General features: G+C 44.3%; 1 protein-coding gene across 1 annotated transcript in view; it reads left to right on the top strand.

Annotated features, from left to right (window-relative positions):
- creb5b (cAMP responsive element binding protein 5b) overlaps positions 1-22,755 on the top strand; it is a 72,771-nt gene that overhangs the window by 28,982 nt on the left and 21,034 nt on the right. The window contains exons 6-7 of the mRNA XM_062991660.1: positions 16,073-16,199; positions 18,892-19,002. Coding sequence (XP_062847730.1) covers positions 16,073-16,199; positions 18,892-19,002 — 238 coding nt within the window. The remainder of the gene's footprint in view (positions 1-16,072; positions 16,200-18,891; positions 19,003-22,755) is intronic.

The raw sequence follows: 22,755 nt of genomic DNA, 5'->3' as shown, positions 1-22,755 counted from the left end.
TGTATGTGTGTGTTCGTGTGTGTACATGTATGTGTGTGTGAGTGTGTATGTGTGTGTTTGTGCCCTGTGATGGATGGGCAACATGTGACCCTGACCAGGGAAAACAGACACTGAATGAATGATCTCATGATTGTGTGATTTTTTTGTACTTTATGATTTTTACTGTATCTGTTTTTTGGCTCTCAGACACTAAACACAGAACTAACCCCCTCGTCTCGTCTCTGCCTCAGTCACAAACGTTTGAAGTTTGGAACCAATTAAACCAGTTTTACTCAGACTGGGGCCGAGGGGCCGCGCCCTCCCTCTCCTTCCCCCACCTTCAGTCTGCTTACACCCCCCGAGCCCGTCGTCCCTGAACGAGAGGGCGCTCGGAGACTCACGCTGATACAAACCAGCCGAAACGAAGGTGAAACTGTAAAGGAAGGGACGCGACCCCGGGGCCCGAACGTCACACGTTCCTTTATCGAGCGGCCTCGGGTTTTAACCTGAACTGTGTCAGCGCTAACCACGTCAGACACAGCTGGTCAAGCTCGCGAGATAAAGTGCCGTACAAGGCCCTCTGGGGCCCGCCGCTGAACAGGGGGGAAGAGGGGGTGCAGTGAATAAAAGTGTGAAACGTGCTGGAGGTTTAATCATCACTGCAGCTTTATTTACTCTTTAAATCGAGTCATCTGTCAATTGTCCATCTGTTTCTCTTCATGCTTTGTTACCCCCTTTCATGATTCTCAGCACTGCAGTGACACTGACATGGTGGTGGTGTGTTAGTGTGTGTTGTGCTGGTATGAGTGGATCAGACACAGCAGCGCTGCTGCAGTTTTTAAACACCGTGTCCACTCACTGTCCACTCTATTAGACACTCCTACCTAGTCGGTCCACCTTGTAGATGTAAAGTCAGAGACGATCGCTCATCTATTGCTGCTGTTTGAGTCGCTCATCTTCTAGACCTTCATCAGTGGTCACAGGACGCTGTTGGCTGGATATTTTTGGTTGGTGGACGATTCTCAGTCCAGCAGTGACAGTGAGGTGTTTAAAACCTCCAGCAGCGCTGCTGTGTCTGATCCACTCATACCAGCACAACACACACTAACACACCACCACCATGTCAGTGTCACTGCAGTGCTGAGAATGATCCACCACCTAAATAATACCTGCTCTGTGGGGGTCCTGTGGGGGTCCTGACTATTAAAGAACAGAATGAAAGGGGGTAACAAAGCATGCAGATAAACACATGGACTACAGTCAGTAATTGTAGAACTACAAACTGCTTCTATATGGTAAGTGGAGCTGATAAAAGAGGTGGTTTTAATGTTATGGCTGATCAGTGTATATAATAATGGTAATATACAGATAACAATAATAATAATATAGATTATAATATATACCACAAAAAGTCTGATACTGAATGGGTAAAATGCGATGTGTGTGTGTGTGTGTGTGTGTGTGTGTGTGTGTGTGTTGGGGATGTATAGAGGAAGAGAAACATCCCCTACAGGACGATGGACCCACTGAAATAGTTCTAACACTTCTATATACAGTGTATCACAAAAGTGAGTACACCCCTCACATTTCTGCAGATATTTAAGTATATCTTTTCATGGGACAACACTGACAAAATGACACTTTGACACAATGAAAAGTAGTCTGTGTGCAGCTTATATAACAGTGTAAATTTATTCTTCCCTCAAAATAACTCAATATACAGCCATTAATGTCTAAACCACCGGCAACAAAAGTGAGTACACCCCTTAGTGAAAGTTCCTGAAGTGTCAATATTTTGTGTGGCCACCATTATTTCCCAGAACTGCCTTAACTCTCCTGGGCATGGAGTTTACCAGAGCTTCACAGGTTGCCACTGAAATGCTTTTCCACTCCTCCATGACGACATCACGGAGCTGGCGGATATTCGAGACTTTGCGCTCCTCCACCTTCCGCTTGAGGATGCCCCAAAGATGTTCTATTGGGTTTAGGTCTGGAGACATGCTTGGCCAGTCCATCACCTTTACCCTCAGCCTCTTCAATAAAGCAGTGGTCGTCTTAGAGGTGTGTTTGGGGTCATTATCATGCTGGAACACTGCCCTGCGACCCAGTTTCCGGAGGGAGGGGATCATGCTCTGCTTCAGTATTTCACAGTACATATTGGAGTTCATGTGTCCCTCAATGAAATGTAACTCCCCAACACCTGCTGCACTCATGCAGCCCCAGACCATGGCATTCCCACCACCATGCTTGACTGTAGGCATGACACACTTATCTTTGTACTCCTCACCTGATTGCCGCCACACATGCTTGAGACCATCTGAACCAAACAAATTAATCTTGGTCTCATCAGACCATAGGACATGGTTCCAGTAATCCATGTCCTTTGTTGACATGTCTTCAGCAAACTGTTTGCGGGCTTTCTTGTGTAGAGACTTCAGGAGAGGCTTCCTTCTGGGGTGACAGCCATGCAGACCAATTTGATGTAGTGTGCAGCGTATGGTCTGAGCACTGACAGGCTGACCCCCCACCTTTTCAATCTCTGCAGCAATGCTGACAGCACTCCTGCGCCTATCTTTCAAAGACAGCAGTTGGATGTGACGCTGAGCACGTGCACTCAGCTTCTTTGGACGACCAACGCAAGGTCTGTTCTGAGTGGACCCTGCTCTTTTAAAACGCTGGATGATCTTGGCCACTGTGCTGCAGCTCAGTTTCAGGGTGTTGGCAATCTTCTTGTAGCCTTGGCCATCTTCATGTAGCGCAACAATTCGTCTTTTAAGATCCTCAGAGAGTTCTTTGCCATGAGGTGCCATGTTGGAACTTTCAGTGACCAGTATGAGAGAGTGTGAGAGCTGTACTACTAAATTTAACACACCTGCTCCCTATGCACACCTGAGACCTAGTAACACTAACAAATCACATGACATTTTGGAGGGAAAATGACAGGCAGTGCTCAATTTGGACATTTAGGGGTGTAGTCTCTTAGGGGTGTACTCACTTTTGTTGCCGGTGGTTTAGACATTAATGGCTGTATATTGAGTTATTTTGAGGGAAGAATAAATTTACACTGTTATATAAGCTGCACACAGACTACTTTTCATTGTGTCAAAGTGTCATTTTGTCAGTGTTGTCCCATGAAAAGATATACTTAAATATCTGCAGAAATGTGAGGGGTGTACTCACTTTTGTGATACACTGTATATATATATGAGTGTGTGTATATATTAGTGTGTGTGTGTGTGTGTGTGTGTGTATGCGTGTGTGTGTGTGTGTGTGTCAGCATTTTCACACCTTCAGAGAACAAAACACATCCTGATGTGCTGCAGGTGGCTCAGAGGAAGTCGAGGGCCGAAATAGTTCAGTAGCGTATTAGTACACGCCAAAGAGTGACAACTGTTCCACTTCTGTGGGAAATTAATAAATAAATAAATTAATTATTTAATAAATAAATAAAATAATTAATTAGTAAATAAATAATAAAACCTGCTGCTGGTCTGTAGGACCTAAAGTTGGGCTACAACATGATTACACTATCATGACTCAATAATGAGCCTTCATCTGCTTCAGCTCCGTGTTTATATAAACACCAGTCAGGGATTAAAGTTTTCAAAGTGTGCTGCAACAGCAGTGTAAACAAAGGAGCTGCTCACAAACACTGACAGAGGAATCATTACAGTACACCAAGAGGACGACAAGTATACGAAGATTCCCGAGATCAACCGTCCAGTTCCAAACCTGCCTAAAATTTCATCCTAAGGCCTAAAGTCTTATGAGGATGGCAAAACACTTAAAGGACGACCTTATAAAGGCCGAGACAAACGTGTCAGCGACCATAACCAAGGACTTCATGATCAGAGAGGCTCAGGAAGGGCGGACTGGGATACGCCAGAAGGAATTTGGACAGGACTGCAGGGATCTGGGACGCAGTCCTACTGAGTGATGAAGCGAAACTGGAGTGCACCAAAAGGACGACGGGGATATAAAGAGGTGTCCGTAAACTTTCGTGTTCAGCTGTGTAGCATGTGCGCGTACAGGTTGAGTGTGGAATGTAGCGGGCGGGGGTGGGGTGTGTGTGTGGGGGGGTAAATTTTGGGTTAAGGGGCAGAAAATGTTCCACCTGGTGTGAATTATCTGGGCCTGTGTAATCACAGCTCCGTCATGAGCGGTTTGTTGTGGTTTGCGCGGTTATTACAAGGACGTAGCCATGAAGTGAACATTCGGGGATGTGTGTGTGTGTGGGGGGGGGGGGGGGGGCAGATTCACCCGGGATGAGGGGGGCAAATTTCACCCCGGGGGGTAAATTTGTCCTGCCCTGTACTGCCAATCTATGTGTTGTACATGCATTACTAAAATAATCGACACTCATGAGACGTCACATTGGTTTGCTGACAAGAGAGAAAACATGCGAGAAAATGAGAGAGAGAACATGCAAGAGAATGAGAGAGAGAGAACATGCGAGAGCGAGCGAGTGAGAACATGCAAGAGCGAGAAAGATATAGAGAGAACATGCGAGAGCGGGAAAGATAGAGAGAGAACATGCAAGAGCAAGAAAGATAGAGAGAAGAACATGCAAGAGCGAGAAAGATAGAGAACATGCAAGAGCGAGAAAGATAGAGAACATGCGAGAGCGGGAAAGATAGAGAGAGAACATGCAAGAGCGGGAAAGATAGAGAGAGAACGTGTGAGAGCGAGAAAGATAGAGAACATGCAAGAGCGAGAAAGATAGAGAGAGAACATGCGAGAGCGGGAAAAACAGAACATGCGAGAGTGGGAAAGATAGAGAGAGAACATGCGAGAGCGGGAAAGATAGAGAGAGAACATGCGAGAGCGGGAAAAACAGAACATGCGAGAGTGGGAAAGATAGAGGGAGAACATGCGAGAGCGGGAAATATAGAGAGAGAACATGCGAGAGCAAGAAAGATAGAGAACATGCAAGAGCGAGAAAGATAGAGAACATGCAAGAGCAAGCAAGCGAGAACATGCGAGAGCGAGAAAGATAGAGAGAGAACATGCAAGAGCAAGAAAGATAGAGAGAAGAACATGCAAGAGCGAGAAAGATAGAGAACATGCGAGAGCGAGAAAGATAGAGAGAGAACATGCCAGAGAAAGATAGAGAGAGAACATGCGAGAGCGAGAAAGATAGAGAGAGAACATGCGAGAAAGATAGAGAGAGAACATGCGAGAGCGAGAAAGATAGAGAGAACATGCGAGAAAGATAGAGAACATGCAAGAGCGAGAAAGATAGAGAGAGAACATGCGAGAGCGGGAAAAACAGAACATGCGAGAGTGGGAAAGATAGAGAGAGAACATGCGAGAGCGGGAAAGATAGAGAGAGAACATGCGAGAGCGGGAAAAACAGAACATGCGAGAGTGGGAAAGATAGAGAGAGAACATGCGAGAGCGGGAAAGATAGAGAACATGCAAGAGCGAGAAAGATAGAGAACATGCAAGAGCAAGCAAGCGAGAACATGCGAGAGCGAGAAAGATAGAGAGAGAACATGCAAGAGCAAGAAAGATAGAGAGAAGAACATGCAAGAGCGAGAAAGATAGAGAGAGAACATGCAAGAGCAAGAAAGATAGAGAGAGAACATGCAAGAGCAAGAAAGATAGAGAGAGAACATGCGAGAGCAAGAAAGATAGAGAACATGCAAGAGCGAGAAAGATAGAGAACATGCAAGAGCAAGCAAGCGAGAACATGCGAGAGCGAGAAAGATAGAGAGAGAACATGCAAGAGCAAGAAAGATAGAGAGAACATGCAAGAGCGAGAAAGATAGAGAACATGCGAGAGCGAGAAAGATAGAGAGAGAACATGCCAGAGAAAGATAGAGAGAGAACATGCGAGAGCGAGAAAGATAGAGAGAGAACATGCGAGAAAGATAGAGAGAGAACATGCGAGAGCGAGAAAGATAGAGAGAACATGCGAGAAAGATAGAGAGAACATGCAAGAAAGATAGAGAGAACATGCGAGAAAGAGAGAGAGAACATGCGAGAGCGAGAAAGATAGAGAGAACATGCGAGAAAGATAGAGAGAGAACATGCGAGAGTGAGAAAGATAGAGAAAACATTCAAGAGCGAGAAAGATAGAGAGAGAACATGCAAGAGAGAGAATGAGAGAGAGAGAAGATGCGAGAGTGAGAGCGATGGCAGGAAGTACATCTGAGCTGAATTATCTCATTGTGTACAGCGCAGGATTTAACAGGGTATTCGGAGAGGAACGCCCAGACCCCGCTCCTCTCATTCCTGCACCGCTGTGTCATCATCCGTGGCCCCCGGGGGCCGACGCCCGCCCGCCACGAGCCGAGTCGAGCTGAGCGAGAGCAGAACAGGGTGAGCGAGAGATCAGGGCTGGAGTGAGGTTCCCTCGGGTGGAGGACGAGAGGAGGAGGATTCAGGAAGCGACAGCGTTAACAGGCTCACGCTGCGCGGCAGAAAGTATGTGGACACTCTTCTAATGAGCGATGTAAAGCACACGGCTGTCGGACTACAGAGTCGGTCATTACGTGCCAGAAATAAATCATCTGCTTCTGACAGGCGTTGTGGTGGAAGCTAGTGGTGTTACAGAAGATGTTGCCTTGCTGGAACCTGCAACCTTTCGTTTTCCCCCCAATTTAGTCATATCCCATGCCCTGATTGTATTTCCCCTCCACTCCTGACTGAGGAGGGTCGTGACTAACACGCCCCTTCCACCGCTCACACCGACCGCTTCTTTTCACCTGCACCTGGGTTTATTTGGAGATCCGTATCGCGCACGGAGAGTCACTGTGCAGCACCATCGATCATCCAGCAGAGGGCGTAACTTCAGCATCCCACCTTTCTCCTACAAACCGATCACTGTGCTGGATTCGAGATCCGAACTCACAACCTTGAGGGGTCGCCCAGGTCCGCTTTTCAGCACCTGGTGGCCTTGAAGAACCAGCCCGATCTGATGAGTGAAGCTCTCACTGTGGTTTATAAGCAGCAGGTTCCTCTGACAGGTCCAGACCGGGTTTATAGACCAGTTATAGGCGTCGGCACTTTGCCAGGTCGTTCGTTCAGTCCGGACGTTTTTTTTTCCCTTTCAGCCAGCCGTGCTGAAGGAAATATTGGTGAATAATTACTGCTTTGTTTGCCCCGAGGTTCCTCCAGCGCTCAGCGGGCGCACCTTTGACTAATACGGACTCGAACCCGCCGTCAGCGCATTCACTACGTGATCGAAAGTATTCGGACGCCCGACCGTGAGCCTGTCTGACGCCCCGCTTCAAAAATAAACCGTATTAAAATAGTGTTGAGACAGTAATAATAATGTAACGACACGTCTCCTGTTGTTCTGACTTCTGTGTTTGTATATTAGACGTGCATTTATAGATATTTGCTCTATCTGCAAAAATGTAAACATTATGGGGTGATTTCCATACTGGACGCTGTACACCACCGTGGTCGTGTTATACCTGGTTCACACTACACGATTTCTGCCCTGATTTTTGCTCTGACTGTTCGGCGCTAGATTTGCCGGCTCGGGAGCAACTCAGCGTTCGCTCGGCGATCGAAACTCGGCTCTCGATCGCTGTGTGTGAACCGTTCAACAACTCGATCCGAGCGGCTCGGCCGAAGAGATATCTAGCATGTTGAATATCTGGATCAGTCGGTCACGACTATGGCAATGAGTGTGGTGAGGGGGATAATATAGTTTATATCAGAGTACATCAGCACACACACACACGCTTTACAGAATTTGTGAACGTATCGTCCACGCCGAACAATGCATTACAAAAAATATTTATTAATCTCCAACTCACTACTGATCGTGTTGCCAAATCCGCTCAGATTCATTTATTTTTCCTGCTTGATTTTACGCTGCTTATCAGCGCACAAGCTTTGATCGCCCCCCTCTTGTTGACGTGCATTTTTGGACGTGGTATCATTAAACCCCTCGTCTTTTCTCTTTTTTGTTTGTTTTCGTGACTAAACGTCGTTCAGGAGACCAGAGAAGCTCGCCTGCGATTCCAGTTGGTGAATGATGGTGTAGTGTGTGACCCCCTATCACCCATCAGTCGTGTAGTGTGAACCGTACAGCGACCCGACCACTTGGAAAGTCGTGTAGTGTGAACTTGGCATTAGTTTTATACTGGATGATCGCCTGACGTCCGAGACGTCATTTATTTATTTATCCTGTATTATAGTATTTCTTGTTGTCGGCCAATAAACATCCAAACATTAATAAAGTTGCACGAACGAACTCTGCAGTAAACAAGGAGCAACAACAATCACATATATTTCACATAATTATTTGGTCAATTTTAGTTAAATCTGTTTCTTAAATACGAGGTTCAAACACGGTAAAAAAAAATATTAATGTAAATATTGTGACGACGGTGAGACGTTATAAACAGCATTCAGCCCTTTTATTTAGGAAAAATTGTTCCTGTGTGAGTTACAGGGGGAGGAAAAAGTACAGCAGACACAAAAGTCAGAACAGGGGACGCGGCGTAACTAGGGTGGCCAACCGTCCGGCTTTAGGTCGGACAGTCCGGTTTTTCAGCTGCCGGTCCTCCGCCCATGCAACGCCAGGACGGACGCTTAAAAATTCTCCTTTTGGAGTGAACTGGTTACATTTTTGATCAATATTATCTGTCATTGGCTCAGGTACATGTCAAAACAAATGCTTTGTATGTCATAGGTTTAACAGCCTCATTTGACTGCTTATAGTGCAACCTATTGTAGAGGTGTATGCAGAACAGTAAGGTATGGTATAGTATGGTAAGGCATGGTACGATACGTTATGGTATTGTATTGTATGATACCTTATGGTACAATATGGTATTGTATGGTATGGTGAAGAGAGTATAGTATGGTACAATACAGTATGGTACATTATGGTACAGTATAGTGTGGTGTGAAACTGTATGATATGGTATTGTATGGTACTGTATGGTATAGTATGGTACAGGATGGTATTGTATTATACGGTATAGTATGGTATGGTTTGGTCAGTGGTCAATTTGTTTGTTACAGAATAGAATTCTTGCATAAATCGGTCAAGAACTCTGTAATATGGGTGATGATTTCATTCTGTGTGTTGCAGTTTCATGTCCCCTGTTCCCGGCACGGTGGCTAAGTGGGTAGCACTGTCGCCTCACAGCAAGAAGGTCCTGGGTTCGATCCCCAGGTGGGCCGGTTCGGCGGTTCGGGTCCTTTCTGTGTGGAGTTTGCATGTTCTCCCTGTGTCTGCGTGGGTTTACTCCGGGTGCTCCGGTTTCCTCCCACAGTCTAAAGACGTGCAAGTGAGGTGAACTGGAGACACTAAATTGTCCATGACTGTTTGATATAACCTTGTAAAGTGATGAATCTTGTGTAATGAGTAACTACCGCTCCTGTCATGAATGTAACCAAAGTATAAAACATGCCGTTAAAATCCTAATAAACAAACAAACAAACCCCCTGTTTCTGGTATGACGTCCTCCTTTTTGTGACTATGAATGTGGCCACCCTAGGCGTAACTTTATTATAACTCTACACTTGTGCTTGATTTACACCCTATATGATGTAAATATACGTGCATGTCAGCGTGTGCACACACTTGCGCATTTATTTCCGGTTGAACTGATAAACAATGTTGATTTCGGGGAAAATTTAAATACGACCGTTTTTAAATTTCTGTTTGTTTGTTATTTGATTTTTGATCTTGAAACGAAAAACGCCCCATTTTCTTGTTTTTCAGTTTTGGGATTCGAAGTGAAAAACACATAACCGAAGGTACACGGACCGAGTTTGTGCCCGTTCAGCGTTTGTATGGCCGGTTGGCGTTCCAGTTCATGGCAAAAGTCACAGATTCACGCCCACCTCGTTCTCCCGCCTCTTAATTAAAACCCACAGCTCATTAGGACCTGATGTATCAGATTCCCCCACATTACCCCATCATGGGGTGCGTTTTCACCCCCTTCCCCCCATCACTACACTCTCACTCTCTCTCCTCTCGCACTGTCAGTGATTGAAGCGCTAAATCAGGAGCAGGTCTCGCGCCGGGGCGGCCGGGCAGCTGCGAGATGTTTGGACTCTTGTGTTTCTCGCTCTGTTTAGGTGGTTGTTGTGGTGACGGCACCACCAGCTTCCAGCCGTTTGGAGGCCTGGGGCTGTTTTCATGACACTCGCACGAGGTGAAAGTTTCTCGCAGCACTGAGAGAGAGAGCTGAGGAATGAGAGAGCGAGAGAGAGAGGGAATGAACAAGAGAGAGAGAGACGATACAGAGGACAATGAAGAGCTGAGGAATGAGAGAGAGAGAGAGAGAGGGAATGAGAGAGAGAGAGAAAGAGAGAGAGAGAGAGGCAGGCGGCGGGTGGGAGGAGGGAAGGACGCCAAGAGCGTTACATCATTGTTGGCGCTAGAGAAGGGAAGGATATGAGTCAGTGGGCTGACTGTGTGTCTCTCTCTTACTCTCTCACTCTCGCATTCACTCTCTCTCTCTCCCTCTCTTTCTCGCTCTCTCTCATTCCCTACCTTTCCTTCTTTCTCTCTCTTGCCCTCTCTCTCTTAACCCCCTCTCTCATTTCATCCATCCATCTCTCACTCTCTCATTCCCTCCCTCTCTCTCTCCCTCTCTCTCTTGGCGCGAGTGCTGAAGTCATTGGGTTTAAACCCTGAGATCTGGCTGCATGTTTCAATACTGTACAGTACCATACCATCATGTACCATACTACACCATACAATACCATCCTGTACCATAATGTACCATACTACCATCCTGTACCATACTATACCATACAATACCATCCTGTACCATAATATACCATACAATACCATCCTGTACCATAATGTACCATACTACCATCCTGTACCATACTACACCATACAATACCATCCTGTACCATAATGTACCATACTACCATCCTGTACCATACTATACCATACAATACCATCCTGTACCATAATATACCATACAATACCATCCTGTACCATAATGTACCATACTACCATCCTGTACCATACTATACCATACAATACCATCCTGTACCATACTACACCATACAATACCATCCTGTACCATAATGTACCATACTACCATCCTGTACCATACTATACCATACAATACCATCCTGTACCATACTACACCATACAATACCATCCTGTACCATAATGTACCATACTATACCATCCTGTACCATGCTATACTATACTATACCATCCTGTACCATACTATACCATACAATACCATCCTGTACCATAATGTACCATACTATACCATCCTGTACCATAATATACCATACAATACCATCCTGTACCATAATATACCATACAATACCATCCTGTACCATAATGTACCATACTATACCATCCTGTACCATAATATACCATACAATACCATCCTGTACCATAATATACCATACAATACCATCCTGTACCATAATATACCATACAATACCATCCTGTACCATAATATACCATACAATACCATCCTGTACCATAATATACCATACAATACCATCCTGTACCATAATGTACCATACTATACCATCCTGTACCATGCTACACTATACTATACCATCCTGTACCATAATATACCATACAATACCATCCTGTACCGTACTGTACCATACAATACCATCCTGTACCATACTATACCATACAATACCATCCTGTACCATAATATACCATACAATACCATCCTGTACCATACTACACCATACAATACCATCCTGTACCATACTATACCATACAATACCATCCTGTACCATAATATACCATACTATACCATCCTGTACCATACTACACCATACAATACCATCCTGTACCGTACTGTACCATACAATACCATCCTGTACCATACTATACCATACAATACCATCCTGTACCATAATATACCATACAATACCATCCTGTACCATACTACACCATACAATACCATCCTGTACCATAATGTACCATACTATACCATCCTGTACCATAATATACCATACAATACCATCCTGTACCATAATATACCATACAATACCATCCTGTACCATAATATACCATACAATACCATCCTGTACCATAATATACCATACAATACCATCCTGTACCATAATATACCATACAATACCATCCTGTACCATAATGTACCATACTATACCATCCTGTACCATGCTACACTATACTATACCATCCTGTACCATAATATACCATACAATACCATCCTGTACCGTACTGTACCATACAATACCATCCTGTACCATACTATACCATACAATACCATCCTGTACCATAATATACCATACAATACCATCCTGTACCATACTACACCATACAATACCATCCTGTACCATACTATACCATACTATACCATCCTGTACCATACTACACCATACAATACCATCCTGTACCATAATGTACCATACTACCATCCTGTACCATACTATACCATACAATACCATCCTGTACCATAATATACCATAATATACCATACAATACCATAATATACCATACAATACCATCCTGTACCATAATATACCATGCAATACCATCCTGTACCATAATATACCATACAATACCATCCTGTACCATAATATACCATACAATACCATCCTGTACCATAATGTACCATACTATACCATCCTGTACCATGCTATACTATACTATACCATCCTGTACCATACTATACCATACAATACCATCCTGTACCATAATGTACCATACTATACCATCCTGTACCATAATATACCATACAATACCATCCTGTACCATAATATACCATACAATACCATCCTGTACCATAATGTACCATACTATACCATCCTGTACCATGCTATACTATACAATACCATCCTGTACCATACTATACCATACAATACCATCCTGTACCATAATATATCATACTATACCATCCTGTACCATCCTATACCATACTATACCATACTTTACCATCCTGAACCATACAATACCAATCCTGTACCATACTGTACCATACAATACCATCCTGAACCATACTATACCATACAATACCATACCATACAGTTTCACACCATACCATATTGTATTGTACCATACTATACCATACCATACCATACCTTACTGTACTGTACTGTACCGTATCATACTGTATTGTACCGTATCATACTGTATTGTACCATACCATACTATACCGTATAATACAATACCATCCTGTACCATACTATACTATACAATACCATACAGTACCATACAATACCATATCATACAGTTTCACACCATACTATACTGTACCATAATGTACCATACTGTATTGTACCATACCATACTGTACAATACTATACTGTACTCATTGCACCAATTCCCACACACAGACAAACTCCAGAGTCTTGTTAGAAGCTTCTCAGAAACAGAAGAGCGTCTGTTATTATTTATAAGTGTAAAGATCACACACACGTCGCTCTGGTTTAATCCCGTTAGTTTTTGACACACCGGCGGTCAGGTGTCCGAATACTTTTGGTAGTGTAGCGTGTGTGTGTGCAGACGTGTTAGAGCTGAATGCTAAATGAGCAGGTTTATTTTAATCGTGTAGTTAGCATGTCACACAGGTTGTGTGTGAAGGGGCCCCGACTGGAACGTTGGACGTGAACGACGATACGTCAGGACGTGTGTGTGAGTGTGTGTGTGTGTGTGTGTGTGAGTGAGTGTGTGTGTGTGTCAGCGGTGTAATCGGTGCCGTTTAGCCTGTATAAATACGCGTGTTTGTTCAGGTGAGGAACGTTTTGGCCCCCGCGCTGTAACCGCCGCTCAGATGTCCGTCATCTCGCTCCTCTTGACCGTAGCGGCGCTCGGGTTCTGACAGGCGTCGTTGACGGTGATCTTTGACGCTGCTTTGCTTTCTGATGTAATATTTTGGCTAAACAAGTTGCTAGTTGACGTTTACCTCAGGATAGCTAACCTAGCTAACATTAGCATGTAAACGTTAAGGAGCTAAACTGGTTTTCTGGAGGATTTTAGTGTTTCTGGACGTTTGCTGGTTACTTTCACATCATCAGTAGTATTAATAAAAAGTTAGTCTGGCATAATCCCACTCGTACTCTAAACCTAACCTCTTAACCAACCCCTAACCTCTTAACCAAACCTTAACCTCAAACCAACATCTAACCTTAACCCTAACCTCTTACCCAAACCTTAACCTTAACCCCAACATCTAACCTTAACCCTAACCTCTTACCCAAACCTTAACCTTAACCCCAACATCTAACCTTAACCCTAACCTGTTACCCAAACCTTAACCTTAACCCCAACATCTAACCTTAACCCTAACCCTAACATCTAACCTTAACCTCTAAACCAACCCCTAACCTCTTACCCAAACCTTAACCTCAACCCTAACTCTTACCCTAACCCTAATCTTAACCCTAAACCCTAACCCTTTACCCTAAGCCCTTACGCAAACCCTAACTCTAACCTACATTAACCCCAACCCTAACCTTAACATTAACCCTAGAAACAGCAGAAACCCCAACCCTAGTTTTTCTCAACCCGTGAGGCTGATGGGTAAATTTTACCATCAACTACTTGTGTATTGATGAAGCGTCACGACTCCCTACAGTCAGAAGTTCCCATTAAACTGAGCGACATTATTCCCTACGGTTCAGATTCTCACTTCAGATCTGAGAATCCCTGAGCAGTACATTCACAGAATCCACCGGCGTGATTAAAACGCTCCATAATAAATAAACTCACGGTTTTGTTTAAAGAGAGGAAACATCGTTTTATTTTAATATCTTCGTAAGATTTTTAGTTTTTTGGAGGCGTCCCTGCGTGTGTGCAGGTCAGCGCTGAGAAACTCGTTTAAACGTCTAAACTCGTTTAAACGAGTATCAGAAATAATAATTTATTTTTAGCACCTTGACTGCGTGCTGCTTAAACCGCTACGACTCGCTAAACTCGCTAACACTGAAACCATCGGCTACAAGCGATATTTAACCACATCGTCTTTTTAACCACATCGTCTTTTAGCTCTTATTTTTGCTGCTTCTGGATTTAGACGTCGCCACGGCGGATCTGGTTCTCATACCAGACGCGACCGTTCTATTTCTATATCAGGGCTTGGGACCTGCACTTAGAGCGCACTGACAAGAGTCCCAATGCAGACGCCCGACGGGACAGCTGAGATTCGATCCCCCAGTAGTCGGTGCCCTACTTCTGCATCTTATTAAGAAATGTTCGGATCGTTTGCCGATCGTTTGTCTCTCTGTGAAATACGCTGATTGTTCGCTCGGTGTCGTGGTTTTTTTAGGACGTGGGAGTTCCTGATTTCTATAAAGACGAAGTGAAGTGACTCACCGGACGTGGAATAGTTGGCACGGACGTCTTAGAAACCAACAAAGACAGAATAAAATAATAACATAAATAAAATAATAAAATACACACACATTCGCCCCCTAGTGTCCCAGACTAACATTTCCAAATATGAAAACATACTGTATTAGTCCAAAAGTATGTGGAGACTTTTAAATTAGTGACTATTTTGTTTTAGTTTTTGCTCATAAATTATCAAATCATTTATTTATTCATTGTCTGTTTTACCACAAATTTTGCCTGGTCAGGGTCACAGTGGGTGCAGTGTATTGGGCACACACACACACACACATACACACACACACACACACACACATATATATATATATACTGTAGATACACACACACATATATATATATACGTATATATATATATATATATATATATAAATATATATAAAATCAATTACATTAGAATATGTGAAGTGCTTTCTACTATGTAACAGTTTGGGGAAGGCCCTGCCAGCTATGAGTGGCCGCTGTGTGATCTTTTTAGCTGTAAATAATAACAGCCGCTCCTCTGAGAAGCTTCTGACAAGATTTTGAAGGCTGTCTGTGGGAATCTGTGCCCGTTCGTATGGCTGGGCGCTGATTGATGTTCCTGTTTACTCCAGAGCTGTTTTGCTTTGTGCACAGGGGGCACGGTCATGCCGGAACAGGGAAGGTCTTTCCCTAAACTGTTGGGAAAGTACAAAAGTGGTTAGAAGGGGCGTCCCGATACTTTTGTCCGTACAGACTGGTATTTTGACTCTTGGTTGTGTTAGAGGAGAAGAGAAGCCTCATTGTCTCACACGTCTGTGCGTCCGTTTTTTTTTTTTTTTTTCGTAGCCCAGTCCCCGGCTCTCTGTCATCGCTGCTGCACTTGAGGAACAGACAGCGCCAGCCTCTGCCAGCCTCCATGCCCGGCACTCTGCCCGACCCCACCATGCAGGGATCCTCGGCCGTGCTGATGCCCGTAAGTGCTCACCCACGTCCACTCACATTTACATTATCGGCATTTTATCCAGAGTGACTTACAGTACTGTGACAGTGTACAGTCTAAGCAATTGAGGGTTAGGGGCCTTGCTCAAGGGCCCAACAGTGACAACCAGGCAGTGGTGGGAATTGAACTGGCAACCTTCTGATTACTGGACCGGTACCTTAACCTCTAGGCTACAACTGCCTTACTTATGCTGTATTCAGACGCCCACTCATAAGAGATGTTTAATATCAACTAAATCCTTTGACAGAACAGTTTAGGGAAGGACCTTTTATGGTCCAGCATGACGTCCCGACCCTGAAAAACGCAGTTTTGACCTAATAGGCACAAATTCCCAGAGACACACTTCAAAATCTGCTTCTGGAAAGCTTCTCAGAAAACTAGAAGCTTGATACTCAAGATCAGGCGTCCACATATTTTTGAACATTCCGACACGTGTGCCTTAGCCGCGTCTTTTCATCCTCGCCGAGTGGGTTCATACGGAGATCCGTATCGCGCACGGAGAGTCGCACTGCTCTCCATTATTCTCAGTCTCTGTGCAATACCATCGATCGATCGATCGATGACTGCAGCAGACATTAGCCAACCGTGTCTGCGTGCAGGCGGTCTGAGCTAGCACGTTTCATCACTGCACCACCTGGAACGCGTTCTTTAGTTCATATAAATGTAGATTCATTAAATCCCTGAACTCTCGGGGCTCGCGGGAACCGTACGGCTGTCTTCACTTAGCGCCAGCGAGTCCGGCGGCTGTTTAAACGCACATGCTAACCATTTTCTTTACCTGATGAGCTGAATCAGACGTGTAAACGCAAGCCGACCGAGTTTTAGCATCTGCTACGTGCTAATCCGACAGGAATTTTTACAGGAACAAACTGAGAAACGTCGGCCGATAGCTGCGGAGACGTCTCACCAGCTAGATCGTTTATTTATTATAGCATATCAACCAGTTTCAAATAAAGTTGGGACGTTTAGTAAAACACAGTAATAGGAAGAATCTGTGACGTGTTCATTCTCTTTAATCTTTATTTAACTTTATTTAACTCAGCCACGAAATCTGATGCTTCCAACTTGGCAGCAACAGTTTAGGGAAGGTCCTGTCCTGTTCCAGCATGACTGTGTATAAAGAATGTCTGATTTGGCGGATGAAAGCGGAACAGCGAGCGGAGTTATTTATAAATGTAGGTAATTAGTTACTGCAGTTTGTGTCGGTGTGAAAGAGTCAAAGCGCCTCTCAGCACTAACTCAGCTCACAAAAGGAATCCTGAAATGACTCCTGAAATGACCTTAAATAACTCTCGAAATGACTCCCAAAATGATTCCCAAAACGACCCCGAAATGATTCCTTAAAAGACCCCCGAAATGACTTCCAAAATGACTCCGAAAATAACTCTTGACTTTTGAAATGACTCCCAAAATGACTCTTGAAATGACTCTTGAAATGATTCCCAAGATGACTTCCATAATAATTATCAAAATGACTCCCAAAATGATTCCCAAAATGACCACAAAATAACACCTGAAATGACCCTCAAAATTACTCTCAAAACGACTTCCAAAATGACTCCCAAAATAACTCTTAAAATGACTTTTGACATGACTTCCAAGATGACTTTCGAAATGACTCCTGAAATGAGTTTTAAAATGACTCTTGAAAAGATTCCCAAAATGACTACAAAAATGACTCCCGGAATGACTCCCCAAACGACTCTTGACTCATTGAAATCTTTTCTTTGTACTTGTATCAGGTAAATGAAGACTGAAGAGGATGAACACATCACACATTCTTCTATTTACTGTGTTTTACTAAACGTCTTTTTGGAAATGGGGTTTGTAGGGACTTGGTACCGGCCTCCCAGTTTGGATCGGGGTTCTAATGCCCCCTGCTCCCGCTGTAACTGATATTATCAGCTGCGATTCAATTAAAACAGGCGGGTTTTTTTTGGCAGGTGAGGTGATATTTTTATACTGAATATTTCCACACCTGAACAGACGTATAAAACTGAACAGAGGGACAAAATAAAAGTATAAAGACGATGTGATGATGTTTGATATAAATACTTGCTTTGTTTCTCTCGAACCCACACACACACTTACACACACACACACACACACACACACACACACACTCACACACACACACATATTCTTAGAAGACCAGTCGAGTGGTTCACACTAAAACCAGGCCTTATTTCGGCTCTCACACCTCACCAGCGTTCAGCTTCCTGTGTTAGTTTCTGTTTGATGCTCCTCTTTTCACACGGGCTGAGGGTGTGAAATCGGGATCGTACACACACACACAATCGCACGCACACACACACACACACACACACACACACACACTCGCACAAACATTTTGAATCACGTTTACACTCGCAGCTTTTATCGGACGTGTTTATTTAATAATTTAATAAATACAATTCAAGCAATTGATAGCTAGGGGTCTCGCTCAGGGGCCCAAAAAGGGACTCGAACCGGCAACCTTATGATCACTAGTCCAGTACCCATGTGTTCCAGCCATGACAGGTGTAATAAATCAATCACATAAAGGAAACATGCTTCCAGATTTGCAGCAACAGTTTAGTAGCTGTTATTAGTAGTTAGAAGGGGGCGTCCGGATACTTTTGACCGTACAGTGTGTGTTACTGACCGCTCCTTTCTTTCTGGACAGATGGAGAGACAAATGTCCATGGGGTCCAACATAATGGGCATGCAGGGCCCCACCCACAGCAGCTCCTGCTCGTCCCCCCACGTCCCCTCCATGCATTTGGAGGCAAAGCTGGTCAGTCACACACACACACACACACACACACACACACACACACACTGAACATGTGTACGCCATGTTGCATGATGGGTAGCAAACAAGACTTTGCTCGGCTGGTTAATGGTTAAGGGCTTCGCTCAGGGGCCCAATGGTGGCGACTTGGCTGGGACTCAAAGCTTCTGCTGCTGTCCTTCATGTGTTTCAGCCACGATCGTTCCTAACAGCTGTAATAAATCAGTCTTATAGAGGAAATCTGATGCTTCCAATTTGGCATCAACAGTTTAGGGAAGGTCCTTTCTGTTTCTGCATGACCGTGCACAAAGAATTTCTGATTCGGAGGACAGAAGCGGAGCAGTCAAAGCGCCTCTCAGCACTAACTCTGGTTCCCAAAATGACTCCCTAATTGGCTCGCAAAATGACTCTCGAAATGACTCTTAAAATGACTCATGAAATAACTCCCAAACTGAATCTCAAATGACTGCCAAAATGATTTCCAAAATAACCCCCAAAATGACTCTGATTTGACTCCTGAAAGGACTCTGAAAATGACTCCCAAAATGATTTCCAAAATGACTCCCAAAATTGACTTCATTGGAATCATTTTGGGAGTAATTTCAAGAGTCATTCTTGGAGTCATTTTGGGAGTCGTTTTGAGAATCATTTTCGGGGGTCATTCTGGGAGTCATTTCAAGAGTCATTTTGGGGGTCGTTTTGTCAGTTTTGGGAATCATTTTGGGGTCATTTTTGGAGTCATTTCAAGAGTCATTTTGGGAGTTATTTTAGGATTCATTTTGGGAATCTATTTGGGAGTCATTTTGGGAGTCATTTTTGTAAACCTGCTGGACCAAGACCCTTAACCAACAATTGCTTAAATTGTGTTCAGTCATAATTGTAAGTTGTTTTGGATGAAAGCATCTGCTAAGCTAAGTGCCGTAAATGTAAATGCAAATGTTGTTGGTGCGCTCTCAGTGCAGGTCCTTAACCTGGCTAAAAATAGGAGTGTTGCACCTGGAAGGGCATCCGGGGTAAAAACCGAGTCTGAGGACCAGATCCGCTGTGGTGCCGTCTAATACGGGAGCAGCCATATATAAAAACATAATAATAATAATATAATAATTAAATGTATTAACATTCTACACTGAGGACCTGAACGCTGGATTCAACTCACAAAAAGGGTCACACAATCAGAAAGGAGTCAGAACCCCCCTCACCCACCCCTCCCAAAAACAACATCTCGAGGAGAGATAGTGGTGCAGATATGAGGACGGGAACTTCACGCTCTCACTGAGGATTGATTGCGTGGGCGGGGTGTTTCTGAAGCCCCCCGGCCGCCCCCCATGGAAACGGAAAGGAGGAACATAATATTAGGCTAATGCACCGGCTTATCTGCGTCCTGGCGCCGGGCCAGGAACGTCCTCGGAGCGCTCGCTCTCTGATTGGAATTCAATTAAAAACGGACAGAGCTTTCACTGCCGCATGCACCCCCCGCCCCCGCCAAACTACCCCCCCCCCCCCCCCCCCCCCCTCCACCCAAAATACCCCCCCATCCTTGACCACCAAAAACCCCCCCGTGGGTCCCGGATTTTATTTCTCAACAACACAAGAGCACAAGAGGCAAGAAAAACCGAGATCAGATGGTGACGTAGCTTCTTACTGTCTGTTAGTGTCTGTTTTACTGCCGTTTTATCCTGGTCAGGGTCACACTGGGTCCTGATTTATAGGGCACGCACACACACACACTCCTATTCTGATTGCATGTCTTTGGACTGTGGGAGGAAACCGGAGCACCCGGAGGAAACCACACAGACACAGGGAGAAATTATATGCTTCCATCTTGGCAGCAACAGTTTAGGGAAGGCCCTTTTTTAGCATGTTCCAGCATTGACTGTGTTCCATGTGCTCGGTTTAAAGAAACCTCAGCCCCACTCAGCAGCTCTGGGATGAATCGGAACATCGACCGATCAATCAGCGTAGAAATTGATCCACTGTACGAATGACAAATGCTGCCGTCTTTTGACTGAACGGGCACAAATCCCCACACCTAAACATACATAAGTCTTGTGAGAAGCTGTTCTAACTCAACAGCTCTGGGATGAACCGGAACACCGACTGATCAATCAGCGGCCAGCCGTACAAATAACAAATTGACCCTTAAATACTTAACCCAAATATTTTGGTTGTATAGTGGGCACGTTTTGATTTCTTTACACCCCAAATATAGCGAGGGGTCTGTTTGCCAGGAGGAGGAGGGTTTGGTCAGCTTAGGTGACGCTGACCACAGCCGAACAAGCTTTACATCATCAATCCTGCAGGACCGCCGCTGATCATCAGGCTCCGTCCTAATAAGTGTCGTTTCCTCAGCAATCCAGTTAGGACGGTGGTTTCGGGTGATATCAAATGACCCTCAAGCTGATCGGAGCCATGTGTGTGTGCCCCCCCATAACCCCCCCCCCCCCCCCCCCCCCCCATCCCGACCCGGCCCGGCCCCGCCCGATCCGCGGAGCCCAGCACACAGATCCTGCCCTAATCTAATTACACAGAAATGTTGACTTACTCTAAATGGGAAATAAACCCCTTCTCGACCCCCCCGGCGTAACGTTACACCCCGACCTCGTCCACGAGGGGCCGAGAGAAATTAGGAGAGAGAGAAACAGCAGAACAGAAACACAATGTGATCAGGAAATGAGAAGTGAGGAAGAGCCGACCGGGCGTGTGGGGCCCCTCAGCCTCCAGGGGCCGAACACCGAGCCTCGACCTGATGAGCTGAGATTGATTGTGTGGTGGGTCGAGGGTCTGAATTCTGCATGAGCTGCTGCTGCATCCAAACAAGTCGGAGTGGTACACACGTACGGACACTAACACGTGTGTGTGTGTGTGTGTGTGTGTGTGTGTGAGGGCGTGTGTGTGTGTGAGGGTGTGTGTGTGCGGGCCTTTATCAGTATGTATTTACGCTACAACGTCACAACAACATTTACAAACAAAAGCTGAGAACAGCAGTAAGAGTATTTCAAAAATGCTTAATTTCGAAAACGCTTCATTTAAAAAAACGCTTCATTTAAAAAACGCTTCATTTAAAAAACGCTTCATTTAAAAAAAACGCTTTATTTAAAAAATGCTTCATTTAAAAAATGCTGATTTTAAAAACGCTTAATTTCAAAAACGCTTCATTTAAAAAAATGCTTTATTTAAAAAACGCTGAATTTTAAAACTGCTTCATTTTAAAAACACTTAATTTTAAAAAATATTGCAAAAAAAAAAACACTTCAACATTAAAAAGTGCTGAATAAAAGGCTAAAAAAAAACGCTTAAATTCAAAAAAGCTTTATTTAAAAAAAAACAAAATTTTTTTTAAAAAGCAGCATTAACTGAAAGAGAAAAAAACATTTTAAAAACATTGCATTACCTGAATTGAAAAACATTTTTAAACGCCACATTTAAAAAACGCTTCAATTACAAAACGCTGCATTCATTGAAAAAAAAACACTTTAAAAACACTTTGGTGACTAACCCCCCCCCCCCCCCCCCCCCACCCCTACCCTTTTCCCCTCCCCGCGCGGCACCGACAACCTCGCGGCGGCTGAATCTGGTGTTCTGTGTTCGTGAGTGAATATCTGTATGAATGAGCGGCTGTACACGCGTTTCTAACGACATGATTCTTCTCAGAACGTGGTTCACTGTTCAGCTCTGTTGCTTTTGCTCAGCGATGAATCTTTAATATTTCCATACGTTGCGTGTGAGTGTGTGTGCACATGTGTGTGTGCACGTGTG

This window comes from Trichomycterus rosablanca, chromosome 3 (genome assembly GCF_030014385.1).
Source record: "Trichomycterus rosablanca isolate fTriRos1 chromosome 3, fTriRos1.hap1, whole genome shotgun sequence".
Classification (NCBI taxonomy): domain Eukaryota; kingdom Metazoa; phylum Chordata; class Actinopteri; order Siluriformes; family Trichomycteridae; genus Trichomycterus; species Trichomycterus rosablanca.
The sequence above is the reverse complement of the archived record's forward strand: the minus strand, read 5'-3'. Positions and strand labels throughout refer to the sequence as shown.